The 20,524-nt window shown below is 41.3% G+C and overlaps 1 protein-coding gene across 4 annotated transcripts in view; it reads left to right on the plus strand.

Moving 5' to 3' along the window:
- Positions 1-20,524, plus strand: part of TOM1 (target of myb1 membrane trafficking protein) — a 1,917,838-nt gene that overhangs the window by 1,024,788 nt on the left and 872,526 nt on the right. For all 4 annotated transcript variants that reach the window (XM_044068060.1, XM_044068069.1, XM_044068077.1 and 1 more), the window contains exon 5: positions 7,337-7,471. In XM_044068060.1, the coding sequence (XP_043923995.1) occupies positions 7,337-7,471 (135 nt within the window). The remainder of the gene's footprint in view (positions 1-7,336; positions 7,472-20,524) is intronic.

Consider the following 20,524-nt stretch of genomic DNA (forward strand, 5'->3'; position numbering starts at 1 on the left):
GGAAAAACTGCTCAAGCACGTGACCTTTGTAAAGTCCCTACTAACTTCCGTAGGGTACACAGTCAACAAAAAGAAATCCAAACAGGTGCCCACCCAAAGGATTGTATTCCTGGGAGCAAACCTGGACACAGCATCCCAGATGGCATTCCTTACACCAGAAAAGCAAAATTTCCTGACAGCCTACTTCTGTCAGCTAGCCACCCAGACCCCAGCTATCTGCAAGGAAGAACCTGCAAACTCTGGGGTTCGTGGCATCTTGCATACTACTCATTCCATATGCCAGACTGCATATGAGGAAACTTTACTGGTACCTAAAAAGCCTTTGGTGTCAACACTCTCAAGACCTTGAGACCTGTAATTCCTTGCCCCAGAAAAGATTTTCTTTGGTGGGCAACAGCATGCTCCCACAGTAACACCTTTCTCACCCCTGCCCCACCACCCAGACCCTAACCACAGATACGTCAGACTATGCCTGGGGTGCACACCTTGATGTCAGGTGCATACGGGGCCAGTGGAGCCCACAGCAAATCCCTCTGCACATCAACCAAAAAGAAATGATGGCTGTCCAGCATGCCTTGATAGCTTTCAAGCCCCTTCTCTCCCCAGGGGCTCTCCTCATCAAAACAGACAATACCACTGTAATGTGGTATATCAACAAGCAGGGAGGGACCCACTCCTACCCTCTATACAATCTAGCCATGACCCTTTGGCACACAGCCTCTGCCATGCAACTCCACCTGTTAGCACAATTCCTACCAGGTTCTCTCAACTCTCTGGCAGACCAATTAAGCAGAAATCTTCTGTACCCACACGAGTGACAGCTCAACAGAAGAACCTTCACCCTAATAACTCAGAAATGGGACACCCCAAAAGTCGACCTCTTTGCTTCCCACACCAACCATCAGCTCTGCAAATTCTGCACCAGGGAGCTTCACTACATGGCTTGGAAAGTGGATGCCGTGTCCTTCCCCTGGGTCAGTCTGTCGGTCTATGCCTTTCCTCCACTACCTCTCATCTCCAGGGTACTGCTCAAAATAAAGGAAGAAAAACCAAGGACAGTTCTTATAGCTCCAGACTGGCCTCTCCAGCACTGGTACCCCCTACTGCACAGCCTGTCCCCACTGCCACTATGGCATCTTCCTCAGATTCCAAACCTCCTGACCCAGAGGGAAGGGGAAGTCATGCATCCCCAATTGATGACACTCAGTTTGGTAGCTTGGCTTATTCCCTAACCCCCGATCAAATCTGCCAACCTCAGTAAGCAGGTTCTAGATGTTATGCATGAGGCCAGATGCCCTAGCACTAGAAAGTCTTATGCTGACAAATGGAAAAGGTTCTGCACCTGGTTTCAGGCTAAGGGAGCCAATACAGCACAGCCCTCACTCCCTGTCTTCCTGGATTACTTAGCTGACCTACTACACAGTGGCTTCCCTTTTTCCTCTATTAAAATGTAAGCCTCTGCTGTCTCTGCTCATTTTCCCACTGAGTAGCCCCTTTTCTCACACCACTTGATCATACAGCTCCTAAGAGGGGCTAGCAACTTGAGGCCACCCAGAAGAGCACCAACCCCAGCTTGGCACCTTAACTTTGTGTTGGAAAAGCTCACCCTGCCCCCTTCAAAGCAGCTTCTTCTGCAGAGCTAAAATTTCTCTCCTGGGAGACTGCTTTCCTTCTGGCCATCACGTCAGCCAGAAGAGTCTCTGAGCTGCAAGCACTCATGGCTGTAGAACCCTTCATCATCTTCCATGCTGACAGTGTATCCCTCAGGACTAATCCATCCTTCATGCCCAAGGTGGCGTCCAGTGTGGCTCTCAACCAATCCATTAATTCGCCCACCTCTTCCGAATCCCCAGAACAAGGGGGAAGCATCCTGCACTCTCTAGATGTGCTCAGACAGCTCAGATTCTGTCTAGACAAGACTAAATCCTTTAGAAAGTCCGATCAATTGCTGGTTAGCTTTGCTACAAGGGCAGAAGGCAAAGCCATCTCCAAACAAACAATTTCCAAATGGATAGCACACTGCATCCATAGGCAAAGCCATCTCCAAACAAACAATTTCCAAATGGATAGCACACTGCATCCATTTCTGCTACAAACAACATGGAAAGCCTCCCCCCAGGGGGTCAGGACTCACGCTACCAGAGCAGCCTCAACCTCTGCAGCTTTCCTCGGAGGAGTCCCCACCAGGGACATCCTGGAGGCTGCCACCTGGACATCTGTTCACACTTTTACCAAAGATTACCACCTGCTTCTCTTCTCCAAAACCTGGGCAGGTTTTGCCTCTGCAGTCTTGCAGGGCATCTTAGCCAGCCCCTAATTTCCTTCACTGCCTCCACCCATTTCCTCAGTTTTGAGAATCAACCCAAATGTGATGACTGCAACAGTGAAATATGAAGAACATAGTACAGCTGTGTACACTTACCATAAATGTAGATGTTCGAGTGTATTCACTGTTGCAGTCCTGGCTTTCCTCCCTCCATCCCCCTTTTTTCTTCTCTTTCCTTACAAGGGACATATTGATATTTACTTTCTACTGGTGGGGTTCTTCCACCAGAACCTGGCTCCTACCTGGGGGCTCCTGACAGGTTAGGGCAAGAAAAACTGATGTAATGGTGTTGGCTGCCTTACTTTATACTACTGATGACCTGACGTCAGTCCTGAAGTGACAGCAACTGACGCATAAATACTAAGCCTCTGGTATTCGGGCTGGCCGAGGGCTATCCTGGCAGGGATAACCCATATGTGATGACTGCAACAGTGAATACACTCAAACGTCTACATTAATGGTAAGTGTACACAACTGTACTTTTCCTCTTTTACAGTGAGAAACAGGTTTTTATTCAAGTGTCTTTGTTATGTCAAAAAATGGATCTTTTATGCAAGTCCTAGACATGACAACATTACATGAATATGTGAAAGTATGACATTTCAGATTGATTTCTGTCCTGTCAGTTTTGCCACTGGTACTGGAAGAACCATAGACGATATCAGTGGGTGTGGAAAATGCCTGTCTCCACATTCCTGTTTTGTCTGTCTCACAAGGAGAAATCTCATGCTGAAGTTATGACAGCATTTTCAGTTGAGAGATCTTCCCCTTTTACTGACAACTATCCCAAGGGCTTCTATAAAGTACTTGCTTCCATTCAGACCTCCCAACCGTTCCGACTCGGTTTTTACCGAGTTTTGGGGTCCAAATGAAGGGGTGCCACGATTCCCGAGTGGCACCCCTTCATTTCCAATTTTTCTTTACATTTTTAAAATTTTCGCGCTGTCGGAGCTGACGTCATCACGTGTGCAATGACGTCAGCTCCGCCAGGCTACCAGCCAGTCGGAATTGAGCTCAAGGAGCTCACACCATCATTTCCGGCTGGCTGAAACGGCGGGAATTCAAGCCATGATTAATAGCGGCGGCCGGGCAGCAAGTCAGCAACACTAGGAGGAAAGCTGAGCAGTCCGATTTTTCTTTACATTTTTTAAATTTTTGCGCCGTCGGAGCTGACGTCATCACGTGCGCAATGATGTCAGCTCCGCCAGGCTACCAGCCAGTCGGAATTGAGCTCAAGGAGCTCACACCATCATTTCCGGCTGGCTGAAACGGCGGGAATTCGAGCCGTGATTAATGGCAGCGGCCGGGCAGCAAGTCAGCAACACTAGGAGGAAAGCTGAGCAGTTCGCCTGAAACAGCTGGAATTATGGCGGCGGCCGGGCAGCAACACTAGGAGGAAGGATTAATTGCGCGAATGAACAGAAGAAGGGCTTGTAGTTTGTCCGTCAAGCCGAACAAACTACTCAGGCAGGTAAGGACAGAAGAGTGTGTGTGTGTGTGTGTGTGTGTGTGTGTGTGTGTGTGTGTGTGTGTGTGTGTGTGTGTGTGTGTGTGTGTGTGTGTGTGTGTGTGTGTAAAACTCCTCAGATGCGTAACCTTGGAGAAAAAGAATAGGTTTTGTGTGTAGCACTGTTCAGAGGTTTTTTTGGTCACAGAAAAACTTACCAGAAGAATTGCAGGCAATGTGCTGTGTCTTGCCTCCACTGAGCCTTGTGGTATAAGGAGTTGTATCCTGTATGTAAACTTGGAAATTGAGAGCATGTGCAAAAAACTTGATAAATTATGATTCTAATGCAGTTCCTACTTTTGAATTGAGGCTCATTTTCAAGCGGGAAGAGGATGCTTCCCCCAGTCTCAGGAAATTCTTATTCATTCAGAAATGTTTCACTCATACCTACTTTCAGGCATGCACTGTGATTAAGTCCAGGTTTTCTACTTGTTAAAAAAAAAAGTTGTATTCTTCTGTGGCTTCAACGGCTATTGAAGAGTGCTGAGATATTTTTACACCTCAGAAGTGTTGAACGGCAGCTTTAATAAGTAGTTAAAATAACAGTATTTTTAGGTGTAAGTTGTACTTTATAGTGATGGAATGTTTTGTGCTTAAGTGATGTTTTACTTTCAAGTTAAATTTAATTTTAATGTGGCGACATTTCAACTTATGCCTTTATCCTTGACAGCTGTCATTTGTAAATCTTGTTTTGTTAATGTGCAATGCTGGATTTGGGGCACATCTTGGAAGTGATTGCAGATTGAAAAAAAATATGTAGAACTTACTGTCGTGGTGTTAAAGTCTGCGATAGTCTTTATCACATTGTAGTTGTGGTAGCGCTGCGATTGTAGTTTATGCCAAAATAGTAATACTATTAAAATCTCACCCAACAGCAAAACTAATTGTATAAAAACGTGGAAGTGCATTTGTAACACAGCACTTAATCATCTGTTGGTGCCATCTTTGTTTGAAATGTTGTGTCTCACTGTTCATATGGCCATGCTGTGATTTATTTGGAATGATGCAGTTTCAGATCCTACCATGCTGCTATGCTACAAGATGTACTTGTTTGTGTTTTAATTGGTGGTGCACGTGGACTTCTAATTAAATGAAAAAACAGTTTAATAAGCTATATTGTGGAGATAAAGTTCTCTTTACTCAAAGTCCCTGTGTGTGAAGTGGTGGACGTGTGGATAGGGCCATATGAGGAGAAAGCCCTGGTTATACAGGGTGGATGTTTGTGATGATGTTACCACACTCCCAACACTATGATCACTGTTTGATATTCTGTGATTATATGTAAGCTTGGCGCAGTATTAGCCCATCTGTGCATATTGCATCTTTGTGTGCCTAGGGTCTGGGTGGCCTACATTTACAGAAATGTTTGTAATAAGGACACATCACATATAGTTTGTGTTAATAGCAAGGGAATGCATTGCTATTTACAGAAATGTTTGTAATAAGGACACATTTACATATAGTTTGTGTTAATAGCAAGGGAATGCATTGCTCTTTACAGAAATGTCTGTAATAAGGACACATTACATATAGTTTGTGTTAATAGCAAGGGGATGCGTTTATATCAACCCTTTGCACTAAATGAGCAGTCCACTTATTTGGTACCATGTAGTTCAGGGGATGGTGTCATAATAGCCAAAATGTTTTTGAGTTGTGATAAATGCCGACTTGAAATGTGATGAACTTCACCTTTTGAGTGAGTGAAGCTGAGTAACTGTGATACCTGTGCAACTTGTTAGTGACCTGTACAACTAATGGTTATAGTGTTCCAACTACACCTGAGCTAATGCACGCTTGGTTGACATGAGTGGTATTGATCATTGTGATATTTAGGTGGAAAGAACACTAAATTCCAGAACCCCCCCATTCATTTTGTCCATGTGCCTTGTTTGGGCCTTCTACCAGCTGCACTTTTCAATATTTTGTTTAGAAAACCATATTGCACTAATTTTTTTTCAGTCCAACCATGTTTCAGTTTTTGTACATGAGGACTATGTGACATTGTGCTCCAGTATTTTCAATACTGAGTACTGATGCAGTGACTTTTAAAACTGTGTGCTAACTTTGTTTTCTGTTAAAATTCATTCTGTTAAGCCTGTTTTACTTTGCTTGCTTGCTGAAACCTGAAACACGGTAGTTTGGCAGTAATTCTGAAGCTAATGCTATGGGCAGTCAATTCGCTTAAACTGAAACAGGTCCGGTTGCATGCTGAGAATTGAAGGTATGTGTGAGTGAGAGAAACTGGCAGAGAGTCTCTACAGCTGTTTTACTTTGCCTGCAAATGCATTCTCTGTTCAGCTAATGGCAGTCCTTCTCTAAAGCTGAAATGGCAGTCAGTCTAATTTCATTGTGAGACAGTATTGCTTTGTTTAGCAGATGTCTATTACTGTTTCTGCATTGTGCTATAAAATGTAAATATAAACTCCAAATAATCATTGTAGAAGCAAAGCAGTATGCACATTAGGGTTTATGGTAACTGGGGTGAAATAGCCTGGTAATGGGACATTGGAATGGCTGCAGGGGGACTCTGGTGCCATATTTTGGTTGTCTATTCTTCAGTTTGCATTTAAAAGCTGGTATCCCACAATTCCATCGGACTGGGCGGGTTTCTGTAATTATGTATGCAAATTTTATGCTAATCAGTGTACATATTTGTACCTATTTTTCATGGGCCTTGTCCAGATTTTTGATGTTTCCAGGTTGAGAGGTATGCTTCCATTGTTATTTCAGAGTGCATCCACATCCTCCATTTTGACACTTAGTTCACACTCCCTTCATTAGCTGCTGTTTAAATGGGATCTGGCACTGCATAATTTTCAGGACTTAGGAGTAACTGAAAAATTCCTATTTAACCATGTGTTTCCCTTTTTGGGCACAGTGAAGTCGCAGTTAAACACAGCTTTTTTTCTTTCTCAAGAGAAAGGCAGAGAGATTATAGAAAACTTGCATTCAAAAAGTAGGAGTTGGTCACTGCAAGAGAGTGTATCTAGGCTCTCAGATATATGGCATCTTGGCTTACAACAGTTCCATGGGAAAGTCACTAGTATGGGAATGACCAAGTGGACACTCAGATTCATGTGAGAGTCATCATCATTACTGCTTTTCAGAAACATTGCTGGAAAATTGCATTTCTCCACTGGAAGTGAACTTAGCAACACAAAATAACACTTTTAAGGGTAAGGCAAACATTTCTGTTTTTTGGATAAAAATAAATGTCTTTTCATTTTTTGTTTAAAAAAGTCTCAAAGTGCTGTATCTTTTTTGTAATTGTGATGCAAAACAAATCATTAAAAACAGTGATATGTGAATGTAAATAGGTGGTACTTTTTAAGAGCAGTTTGGGAAAAAATCAGTGAATGATAACAGGTAAGTCTGAAAAGGGATGTCACCACTAAAACAATCAATCAGATGCCAGGAATGGTGTGTTTAAGGAACAGGCTAAATTACTTTTTTTTCTGTGACAAATTGTGTGTTTAAAGTGCCTAATAATGTAACTTTTCTAGGCTTGGGCTGATGCATTCCGAAGTTCCCCAGATCTAACTGGTGTGGTGGCTGTCTATGAAGACCTGCGAAGAAAAGGCCTGGAATTTCCCATGACAGACCTGGATTCACTATCGCCTATACACACACCTCAGCGTGTAAGTACTTTATTCATTAAGAAATCCTCCAGTTTTAAATTTACTTCTGAACTGGTTGTGTTCATCTTATTTAAAAGGTATTGGGGGGGGGGGCTTCTCATTGGGTATGTGCATCTGTTCATTGATAAGTATTCATCATAAGAGTCTTGCAGGTAAATACCTTTGCTCTGATCCATGTATGCTTTGCCGTTTTGCAAACAACAGAAAATGGGAAACAACATACCAGTGGAGTACCATCACTGCAAATAGTACCCCTTAGTAGTTAGTCTGAGGTGGAAGAACAAGCAAGACAAATAGGATTCAAAACTTGACCGTTCATGTTTCACTTCAGATGGAGCACACACTTGCTGAGAAGGGTTTAGATATTCTTTAGTCATGTTCCCTGTTTCTGTCCTATGAGTGGACAATGTTTATTAACTTTAGAAATGAATATATATGCATACCTCTAAACAGTCCTGATTTTTGAAGAATGTCCATATTTTTGTGTTATATTTTGTCTGTTCCTTGTATAATTTGTGGTATTCTGGCAAAGCACTAAAAATTGAAGTCACCAAATAACGGACTTAAATTTCCAACATTATATCATTCAGGAAATTCATGCGAACACAGCTCCTGTTATTCTAGCAACTTTAAGTTAATAAGAGCGATATTTAATAGCTGTCCATGTTTTTGGACATTCCTCACATTATTTTAGGCTTTGTCCATATTTCTTACACTAAGAGGGTGAGGGGTATTTACATATAAGAAAATAATGTGACTGTGATTATCAGGATGAATGAACTAGGAAAAAAAAACAGGAAAAATGCTGCAAGGGTGGTTTGGTAAGGATCCTGCATTTTTTGTCAAATCTAGGAAAAGCATGTTGGAATGCAACTTTTTCTCATGTTGCAATGCAAAGTTAATGTTGGAATCAGTTTGCTTTGTGTTGAGAGTAAACCGACAACATTTTGATCTCCTGGCATCAGAGACCAACTTTGCAGTCTGATAAGGCAGTGAGAGTAGACTGTCCTCTGCATGGTGAGCACAAAGGTGTAACACAACATACTCCATACAGGAGCAGAATTGTAGGGGGATAAGGAATTGTCTCCTCAGTTTTCCATTTGCTCCACTCCCCCCTCCAGTGTTGCAGAAAGTACAGCTGAGTAAAATCCTACCATAACGGTAGATGTCCTTGCCTTCACAGCTGCAGTATTCATAACTTATGGGATTCCCTGCCATGAAGCCCATCGTCCGTCCAGTTTACCAAAGCCTTCCATTGCTTTCCGGTATGCTGAACGTCACCTAAACACTCCTTGTGTAGCGTAGGGCATAAAGGTGACGTTCAGGCGTACTATCCTCAGATCTGATTGGCCTAGTAGGAACAGCAGTCCAAGGAAAACCAAAGAGAACCTGTCCATCCAGGAAGGAAAAAGGACTAGGGGGATGGAGGGAGAGCTTGAATACTGCAACAGTGAAGGCAAGGACATCTACCATTATGATAAGATTTTTGCATAACTGTACTATGTCCTTACATTCACGCTGCAGTATTCATTACAAATGGGAGAGTGCCGAAGCTCAAGAAGAAACGTGGGAGGAGGAAGCAACAGAGCCCTCTAAGAAGCCATGAAGAATGGCATTAGCAAAGCCAAGCTCTAGCTCTGGTTCAAGAATAGAATTAGTGTTCAAGACCTTGAAAAAAGCACTAGAAGAAGCCAGAGCTCTAGTGGAATGAGCCTTTACAGAAGAAGGAAAGCTCTCGCCATGAAAAGTTGACAAAAAGAAATAGCCTTTGAAATCCAAGTAGAAATAGTTTGCTTGGAAACAGTCAATCTTAAAGATGTAGGGTGAAAGGAAACAACTGATCAGTCCATCAGATGCCCAGAAATTATGCTACAGCATATTATTATTTATTTATATTTGTTTATTGGGGTAGTGCACTGATCTCAATGGACCATTTCCAGGCACAGCCCGTTTGAATAGGATCACATAAGAAATGATCAAAGTGAGTTTACTCATACAAGAATATCCTAAAAAAAACAAATTTATATATATATATATATATATATATATATATACACACACACACACACACACACACACACACACACACACACACACACACACACACATACACACACACACACACACACACACACATATTTACAGATGCAAGAATATGCTACAGCTTTTAGTTAAGGAAGCAGTTAATGTCAAAAAATGGCTGGCAAATGCTAAGCAGAGTTTTATGGATAAGATTTAGCCATAATGACTGAGATGGTTATGCCACAGGGATAGCAGCACATCAATATACATGGATCTGCATGGATCAAAATCTTGTGAAAAAAAAGCTCTGAAAATAAACTCAAGCACATCCAAGATCCCTTGGTTTCTGGGAGGCCTACGGGACCCCAAACTCCTGCACTAGGTCATTTCTGTTCTCCAGTAAAACACACAAATCACCAGCAAAATCAGTCAATGTCTACTGCAAGCCTTCTCCCCTGCCACGGCAGGTATGGAAAGAGCTTATTTCTTGAACTGCTGCCTTTTTGAACAGGCTTGAATGTAAGACATTCTGATCTTTCAAACTATAAATTATGTATGTTATGCTTTATGCCTGAAGCGCTTATTTTTGGGAAGTGGAACTTGTTTAATTCCTTATAGTTGCACCTAAAACTAGTATAGCCTTTTTTGAGATCGGTATTCTTAATTATTCTTCAAAAAGTAGTACTGTAAACATTGCAGTGTTGCACATTACTGTTTGTGAATGTGAGGATTGTGTGTGTGTGTGTGTGTGTGTGTGTGTGTGTGTGTGTGTGTGTGTGTGTGTGTGTGTGTATATTTATATATAAATACACATACATGTAATTAGCCTGGGACTGATGAAGTTAACCCATCATTTAATGTACATAATGATGTGCACTTTTTGTAAAACCTTTATTATTTTTACTAATCTGGTTAGTGTTCCCTGTGTAAGCCTTGTATGCACACTGTTAATCTGGTTAGTGCCTTATGTGTAAGCCTTGTATGCATCCTGCTAATCCAGTTTATGGCTATTATGTAAGCTTTATGTAAACACTACAAAATCGAATCAATGTTTTTTGTATAATCCCTGGTTAACACAGTACTAATTCAGTTAGCAGCTTTTGTGTAAACCTTGTACATACATACTTCTAGCCCTGTTAATGTTTCCTATGTAAGCCATGCATTCTCAGTTCTAAACCAGGTGTTCATGTTTCAATGTTGCAGTAATAACAATGTGGGTTACTCTTGCTGTGGTAACCTTAATCAGCTTGAATACCAGACTTTAAACCCTCCTCCTGGGCTGGGGGATGCCCTGTACCTGACATCAGGAGGTCTGTGTATAAGAGTTGTTGGTAGCAGAATCTTGCTGCTGTCTCTTGCTGTCAGAGTTTGAAGCATCAGCTTCAGTAGACTGCATCAGTCGATGTTAACCAGACTTGTTATTCGCAAAGCTAAGTGCCAGTTGAGGAAACTTTCATTAAATTTTCTTGTTTGCTTCTGTTAGATGAGTACTAGAACTGATACCTGTCTGGATTGTGGAAAAACAGTTCCACGTTGGGACCATCATACCCTTTGTTTTGCTAGAGCCTGGAGCATGATGTACCTAACTGCCCCCACTGTGTTAGCAAATGTACCATCCAACATCAGGCCAAATCCCTTGCTCAATTTTTAGAAAAAGAAAAAGGGCATCAGGGATTCTTAAAAACTGTGGCATCCACCAGTTGTTCTGATTCTGACCCATTTGCCAGTGTAGTAACCAGTGTCCAAAACATTCAAGGATGGCAGATGACCCAGCTTTGCCATTAGCCAGTCCACCCAGCCTTGTGATTGTTGAAGGATAGGAAACACTTTCTCGGTTCCTTTTGACAACTGAGGGTGTATCAGGGGCCACTGTCGAGTACCCTTTGGTGTCCTTGGCCGTTTTGTAATTCTTGTATACATGGTAATAATCCAGTTAGTTAATTCTTGTGTAAGGTTCATATAATACAAGCACTGCCAGTCTAGGTAATGGCTCTTGTGTGAGCCTTGTGTATACACTACTAATTCATTTAATGATTACTGTGTAAGTTTTGCACACACACTGACAGTCCAGTTAATGGTTCCTGCATAAGTCTTGTATAATATGCTCACTGCCAGTCTGGTTATTGGCTCCTGTGTAAGCCTTGAATGCACACTACTAATTCATTTAATGGTTGCTGTGTGAGTTTTTTACACACACTGGCAGTTCAGTTAATGATTTCTGTGTAAGCTTTGTATAATACACTACTAATCCAGTTAATGGCTTTTGCATAAGACTGGTGTACACAATAGTAGTCCAGTGGCCAGTAGAGTAAGCACTGTCCACATACACCCTTCTAATGTAGTTAGTGCTTCCAGTGTAAGCTTTGTACATACACTACTAAACTGGTTAGTGATTTCTGTGTAGGTCTTGTACACATTCTATTAATCCAGTTAATGTCTTCTCTGTAAGCTACGTATACACATTGCAAATCCAGTTAATGGCTTTTGTATAAGATTGGTGTACACACTACTAATCCAGTTAGTGGTTTTTGTGTTAGCCTTACACATAAATACCACTAACCCGATGGGTTCCTGTGTTATTCTTGCATACTCACTAGTAATCCAGTCATTAGCTCCTATGTAATCTTTGTATACACATACTGCTAACCCAGTTAGTGGGTCCTTATAAAAGCATGTGGTGGATGATGTGGACACTTGCATTGCTTCAAGGACCTGCAGTGCCCTTCTATTGCACATACTTGTTTCTAGCCACTTGCTCAGTGAGGCTTCCGATATAGGCTTGGTAGTGCCAAGCTTAGCTCCCTGACCTTATTTGCATTTTGTTGACTACAAGTCTCCACTTGCAGGTGGCATGCAGCTGACTGGATCTCCCATTCCTGCCCTCTGCTACTATTCCAGCTTTGGCCATGTGGAATCATAGTCATGGTTTTTATCCTTCTGTGATGGTGATCTGAAGTGTCCCTTAAGACTTTTATGTATAATAGCAGCTGCATGTCCAGTGCAGGCCTTTTCCCTCCTTTACATGGCTTCTGGTCACCCAGCACTTGGCTCATTCCTGTTGCTTGCTTGCTTGCAAGAGGTTGTGCATGAACGTCTATGTGAGGTCATTGAAAGGCAAGCTTCCTTCCTTTTAAAGCTGTCTTTAATCCTTTTACCTTGGCTCAGAAGGCAGTTTAAGGATTTCTTACGGCTTATTAGTCTAGCCTGTTTTGCTCCCCTGTCTTCTCTTAGAGCCTCTCCAGGGAAGGCACTGTTACTCTGTCTAGTCATCCCCTCCTTGGAGCTAATCTTTAAGGATGCTATTTTGTAAACTGGAGGCACTCTACTTTGCTCCTTCACCCCCCTTACTCTGAGAGTAGATGTCCATGTAAGCCCTCATCTGGTTAGACTGAACACATTTCTAAACATCATAGAACTGTTTTCTTTGAGGTCTTTGCATACAAGGGGCTAGTTCCAGAGACCAGTGACTCCACCCCCATCAGGCATGAAGTTTAATGCTTTGGTTAGGTATGACAAAAGACTATAGGCTTAGGGCTTTTGACTGTGGATCTTGGCTGTCCATATTGCAGTCCTTCCTGGTGTTTCTGGTACTGAAGAAGCTCAAGAATCTCTTGCAGTGTATGCTTAGGGGTGACCATGTTCAAACCTTACCATCTCTGGCTGCTTAGATGGGCTGTCATGTAACTTTCTGTAGCTAGGGTTGTGCAGATGTTGTGACTAGGATCACAGGCTTTCACTGTCCTCCCTCATCAGCTAGCTCAGTTGTATTCTGGCTCATCCAGTTTAAGGAAGGATTGCCATGTTTCTTTGGCTCTGGTGGATGGTCTTTTGAGGAGAAAATGGGTCCCCTCCGTCTGTGAAGGCACAGTTTCCACTCTCTTTTCCATTCTTTGTAATAGAAAAGGAGGCCTCATTGTCACTCTGAAATTAACAAAAGCTTAGCTTATAATTTGCCTTTGCTAGGTGATAACTCATAAGTATTTGCTCAGTTTACCACCTTTCTGCCACTATTGCTGTTCGGCATATTTGGTTTAGAAAGTGGCACCCTGTCATAGCCATGAGACCAGATATTTCACGTTCTAGAACTACAAAAATGAACTTCAGTTTCCATCTCCTAAGCAGCAAATTGTGAAATTTGGTCCATCACCATTAAGGTGTTTTTTTTTTTTTTTTCAGGGAGCTATTCCTGCACTCACTGATATGGGGTGATGCATATCCCCACATCCCTGGCATAGCCAGCATTTAGAAAGACCTTTTTTTTAACTCTTAACTTGCCCTTGGTTGTGGTCTGTTATGAGGAATGTCCTTTACAGAAATACAAATTTTTTAAAATCCTATCAAGAATAGTATCTGGTCTTTCATGAGAATCAGATGTCCCTCGGGATCGACATATGCTTCCTTCCAAAGTGGTTTATGAACTGTCAGCTCAGCCATGATTGTTTTCTTCACCATGGCAGAAAGCAGAGGAGAGAGCTCTTCACACCATGGATGTTTACTAGTTCAAGTGTTTACTAAAGTGGATAAATGACTTTTAAGTACATCAAACAGCTGCTTATCAGCTTTGCTGTAGGAAGTGAAGGGCTGCCATCAGATAAGTAACCTTTTCCTAGTGGATAGCCAACTGCATTATCTTTTGCCATCAAGTGGCTGTACAGCTGACCCAATGGTCAGCATGAAAGAGATGCTGGAGATGAGGAGGGAGTCCAAATATGTTTTCTTTGACATGGAGAAAATGTTATGACAAGGTCACAAAAAAAGTATTCCTGCAGTTGTTTGAAGTCTAAGAATTATTGGTACAACATTAGTGCAGGCTATGTACAAGTATCTAGTGACACAAGAATAAATGCTGTGGGGACTCAGAAAGATTTCAAGATGGAGTGGTTGTTGATTGGAGTCTATCTCTCTACCTACTCCTGTTCGTAGTGGTGATGGACTGCACCAGCAAACAGGTCAGAAGAGACAGCTAAGTTAAATCAGCTGTTTTACAGGTAATTTGGCACTACAGTCTCTGAACAATTACTTCAGCAACTGATAGGAGACTGGAATGCAAAACTGAAGGTACATGGGATGAAACTGAGTATAGACAAGACAGTCATCATAGCAGCAAATGGGGAAGTCCGGAGAAGCTGAAAACTGAGCTAGACTGGAAAATAGTGGCACAGGTTAACAGCTTCAGGTATTTGGGAGGAGTGGTAGAGAAGGGAAATCTGATTGAGGAGGCCACAGCTAGAATCAAATGTGCTTCAGTCAGCTGACACGTAGTGTCAGGGGTAATGTGTGACAGAAGAATGCAAAATAAGCTGAAACACAAGGTGTACGAAACAGTGGTTCCAAAAGTGCTTCTATCAGACATGGAAACCTGGGCAGTGAAGGCAGGTCAGCTGAGGAAGCTTTAGGTGATGGAGTTGAAATGCCTGTGACAGACATTAGAATACATACTGTGGGACAGATGAAAAACTATAGACATCAGAGCTGAAGTCAAGTTAGCCTTATTTGCCGAGAATGTCAAGGAGAACAGATTACAGTGGCTTGGTCACATGTGCTAGAAATACGAGAACAATGTGGTAAAGCAGATTTGTAAGAGAGAGGAAGAAGGCAAGAGGAGATAAGGATGTCCAGCCAAGTGATGGATTGCATGAGAGATGACCCGCACTAGTCAGACATAACTGTCAAAGAAGGTAAGAAAGTGGCCTTGATTTGAGAGAGGTGGTGTCAGTTTTGTAAAATGAGAATAAAAAGGGGTGATGATAATCAGGTGGTTCATCACCCACTTGAAAATGCCATGATCATATACCATTTCACTGTAGATATGGCTGCTTCAAGTTTTTTTTGCTGCAAGCATGTCTCCATTGCTGAGTATGCATTGTGGCCACTTGTTCTTTGCACTTGGATAAATAATTTCTTTATCAAGGCACTAGAAATCAGGCCTTCTTTGATGTGGTTACTTATACCTTAGGACTCAGCTTTCTGGTCTTTGGCCATTGTCTGTTCTCTGACACCTTCCACCCTGATAATTTATTCCTGTCATTTAGACTGATCCTTGACCCCACCACTAGGGGGCCTTCTGTTTTAAATATAGCAAATATTTCTTGCCCTGTCAGTTGACCTGCAAGTGATCTCCCCTTGGTTAGTTTCCAATGCCCTTCTTCGACTGCCTTTTGCTCATGTAACACCTCTCTCCAGCCTCAGCTACTGTATTTATTTACAAGTCAAAATTGTAGACTAGCTAGCAGTATAATAGGCAGCAGGACTTAATTGGTGAGAAGTGTGCTTACTCAGTGGGTGAAACTTAACTGGCAAGCTTAGGGACAAGGCAGGATCTTGTAGTTGGCATGTAATATCACAGCATTTGTCAACAGCACGAGCTTCCAAGATAAAAGTGCCAGATTGTGATTGGTACATAGCATGACTCCAATTGTTTAGCCACTAAGGAGTGGTCCCCCTTATTGAACAACTAGTACTGTAAGAATGTATGCTATTTATAGGTGTTTCAGACTATGGGATAATAGTGAAGAGGGGAAGTCTTATTGACCCCACTGCATTTCTTTCATTTTAGGGGCACAGTCAGTTACAGCATTGTTCAGTACTACAAAGGTTTTTTTTTTCAACACCTTTATTCACTTATCACTTAAAACATAGGCAAACATGCACTAACAGAAAAGAAAAAACATTTAATATGTTTCCATTTAAATACAATGTGCATCGCACATATTTTCTTTGCTGCTGTCATCAATCTAACATTATAAAAAATTGCCGAATTCCTGCTTTCCCTTAAACCTCACTCCTCCTCCTGCTTCTGCTCCTGGACATTATTCTGCATGTATTATTACCACAATTTTCATTTATTTCTATGACATTTGTTCCTTCACTTTTCTAAAGATCACACTTCCAGTTCTTTTGTCCCTGTTACAGTATTCAATACTTCATATACAGCTGGTTTAGACTTTGTATTTTATTCTATAGTAATTGCTTTTTTGGCAGCCACCAGAATTAAATTTAACAAGGCCTTGCTTATGTCTAGGCAATTTATATCCTGTGCCCAGCTCAGAAGAATAATTTCTTTAGTTATACTATGTAGATGATTTTTAAAATCTGCCCAACTCATTATACTCCCGAAATATATGTTCCCAGTTACCTCTTTCTTCTCCATCATACCTCCAACATTTTCTATCTACGTGAGGAAAAAATCTTTAAAGTTTGCTTTGGGTATAAAAATGCCTATTTAGACACTTCCAAGCAAAGATCCTAAACCTTCTGACCTTGGTTGCATACTTGGCAGTCATACTTATGTTTTCCCATCATTTTCTTGTAAGTTGCTTTTTTAGTCACTATTCCCCATTCTTTTAAAACCTCTTCTGATTTAGTCTTATAGTTAACATACAGTATTTTATGTGCCGTACTAATTATCCCTTTTTAACAGCTACCGCTGTTCTAGATTCAGCTCGAAACTCTACCAGAGGTCTTTCATCTAAAATCCCTTTCTTTTTGTCTGTACTCTGAGATCAAGCACTGGTAGGGAATGCAGTCTCCAACATGCAATCCAAATGCCTCATCCCACTCTCTTATCGTCCCTGCTTGAGTTATTTTCTTCCAATATCTTGGTTCCGTTGCCAGATTTCTCCAGTAAATTCCAGCCCCCTCTACTACACAGGCTTTTTGGCAGAGAAGAACAGTTATGTAATAAACTGCTTCTTCCTCCGTTCTAAACAAAAGTAAGTTGAGTAGAAACCTGTGGCACTCATGCACAGCTTATTGTGTAAATAGTGTTTATACCTCATGCAAGGTGAGGACCCACTGTTCCTTCAGATCCATACAGAATCAATCCCGCTAAGATTTTTGGCCATCTTTCTCCTTCATAAAGAACGTTTTTGTCAGAAGTAATGTTACTCCAGCCTTTTACAAAGGAGGGTTTAAATACCCATCACTGTGTCAGATTATTATCACAAATTGATCACATTATGCTATGGTTTATGATTAATTTATATATATATATATATATATATATATATGCAGAAGCAATGTAGGTAGCTTTAGAAACCTTTCTTGTAGTCTTGCAGACTATTCTGTTGTTGAAACAAAGTATGACTGTCACATGGCATCTGAATTTGCACATAAGAAAAAAGAATATATACTTTACGGCTGTGCAGTCTGATGTTAAAAGATCAGCAGACTGTGTATAAGAACCTGACTGCAAAAGCAATCCATCTTTTATACCTCACTTTGATAGTTGTGTTAAAATGGAAAATCTCTGGATAAGGTAGTGTTCAGGCTCTTAGCCCATAAGTGGGTTTTACTGTGATCAGTCTTCTTCCCTGATAATGTACAGCTTCCTAAGTTCCACTCTAGACCGCCACTGGAGACTGCATAGGCAACAGTGCCTTTCCTACCATTGGCATTAGCTGATTATTACACCCTCAAATTGCCCAAGACCATGACTGTTACCTTTGCTGCAAATGATGTCAGAATCTCTATGTAGATCACCACTTGCTATTGTTTCAACAAGGAGGCAGTCAGTCAACCTGATCAAGTCAAGTCAGGTGTACTCCTTCACAAAGATAAATGTGACAGCCTTGGCCTGCTCACCTAGCCTCTATAGTTCATGTAAAGCATTTTCCTTAGAAGTATTTTATATATATAGTTTTGTACTAGAAACATTCATTTTGCACTTTTATGAACCTATATAATTGTCTGACATTTTTTGTTTAGAAATCATTTGTTTATGTTAGCTGTTACTGTTGTCAGAAGGATGTCACATTAGCAGATTTTGATGTATTCTCATCTTTATCATTGGTTTCCACTGAGGGATAATTATTTTATCCCTAAAGTGATGTCTGGGAAATACTGAATTAGTCTTTTCAAACTCCGTATTTATTTTCTAAAACAAAGACAAATCAGGGCTTTTGTATACTTTGGGTTTTTATGGGTAGCTTAGATATTACCTTCAGAAGGAGTAGCATAGCTAGGGTGCGGTGAAGGGGGCAACTGCCCCGGATGCAGCATATTAGGGAGCATGATTGGCCATCTGATCCCAGTTACTGTTTATTGCATACTGGCTTTTAAAAGCCAGTATTGCTTTTGCTGTGAAACCTGAGCACTGTAGCACTCCTTGAACAGTTTACATTTTAACAACTGCTTGGTACACTTGTAGCAAGCATTGTGATGCAGCTTAAAAGAAAGAAAAAAAGATTTGTTTCTTTTTTCCATCTAAACTCTGGGAAGGAGGTTGCATAAATGGGACCTGATTGGCTACTGCATTTCAGGAGCCCCACTTAATTTTTTTTTAATTGCCTCTCAGAGGAGGACCGGCAGTGGTGGGATGCAGAAACAGGACCTGGTTGGGTGTCTGGCTCCTGCTTTTTAAGAGCACCAGCCACCAGATTGCAGATCTGTTTTTTTCAAGGAGCGGACCTTCATGGAAATCAGCCCCAAGCACCACAAACGCCAGCTACACCTGTCTTGGGAAGACTGCCTTTTCAGAAGTATAGATCACTTTATCTACCAAAAGTAAGCCAGACAAACCAGTGGAAACGGGTCCTATCTGTGTGAATTGGAAATTACATTTCCTTTTGCTGTAACAGAGCTGGCATAACTCTAAGATGTGGCGAGTACTCTCGCTGTCTCTACAAAAGTAGCAGCTACTTTACATTTTTAGAGACATTTTACTGATAACATGCTGGAAATTATTAACATACTTAGTATTGCCACATTTACCAAACATTACAAAATGGACTGTCAGTCCCAAAGCAGGACAAGATTCTAATAGGCTGTCCTAAATAGTCTGCTTTATTATCCTTCCACTTTCCAGTGCTCAAAGATCTTTTTTTGATATTTTCTTAATTCCTCTCCTTACCTCCGTGAGACCTCTTTCTGATGGTTCCAGTAGCTGCATTCAGGTGGCCCATTTATTCTGAAGTGGCAGGAGCCAGGCTTCCCTGGCCTAGGCAAGAGCCCTACAGGCCAATAGTTCCTGGTCAGGAAGGGCTGCTAGCCCTTCCATTTCACAAAAATATAGGAGTCTGGTGGTAAGGAACAGGCTAGCTGTGAGTCCTGTGAAGTGTCTTACATTTCTCTCCTGTAAACTGCTTAAGGGAGCAGCATAACTATCTGGTTGGGGAAAGAAAGTGCGTCTCACACACACAGACACACGCGCGCGCACACACACACACACACACACACACACACACTTTTTTGCCTTATGAGCCCCGCATGTGGATTCCTACCCAACTCAGTGCGAGTCACATCGCCTCTACAGGTGAGCCATCCCAGCACCACTAGATATCACCAGTGGCACATGCCTAGCAGCCTCCCTCCAGACAGTGATGAGTGAGCTAGTGTCAGCTGCTGAAGCTCATTATGTCTTGCTTAGCCCCTTAAACACTTTTGTTGCTAACTGAACACTTGTTGCCTGGGCTATAATCTGCTCCAACGATATTGTTTATATTGTACCCATATACTGTTAACTGTTGAAATGCTTCCTTTCAAAGTAAAGGTAGTGCATTTGAGTTCTTACCTAACAGTAGTTATTTTGAGACAGAAATATTTCATTATTCAGACCACACTACTATCTCTCCTTTGTGTGTTGGTTTATCACTGTACTTTAATTTTTTTTTTAAACTTTCTTTAAACGTGTTTTGGTCTTTTAAGTTGTGCTATGCATTTTTGAATCTTTACAAAGTTCAAAATATACAGCAGCAGTAAGTCTTTCCCTGTTAGTTAAATGATTAGTTCTGTACTGCATAACTGAAGATAGCTTCATTGGAGTCTAGCTTTTGAATGTTATGATGCAAGATTGATGTTCATGCCAGTGAGTGGGGAAACATAAGACTCCAGCTAAAACACAGGTACTGGTGGGAAAATTTACAATATTTTATATGAGGAAGGCAAGAACACCAGTGTGTGAACAACTACTGAAATATTTTTCTCTTGAAGAGTTGCTGTTATGATGAATACTTAACTGTGTTTTATCTGTGTTTCTTCTTTTACATAAGCCATTTTATGTGTATGCTTGATATTAACAAATTATCTTCCCTC

This window comes from Protopterus annectens, chromosome 1.part0, assembly GCF_019279795.1.
Source record: "Protopterus annectens isolate FY-2018-M chromosome 1.part0, PAN1.0, whole genome shotgun sequence".
In the NCBI taxonomy this organism is placed as follows: domain Eukaryota; kingdom Metazoa; phylum Chordata; order Ceratodontiformes; family Protopteridae; genus Protopterus; species Protopterus annectens.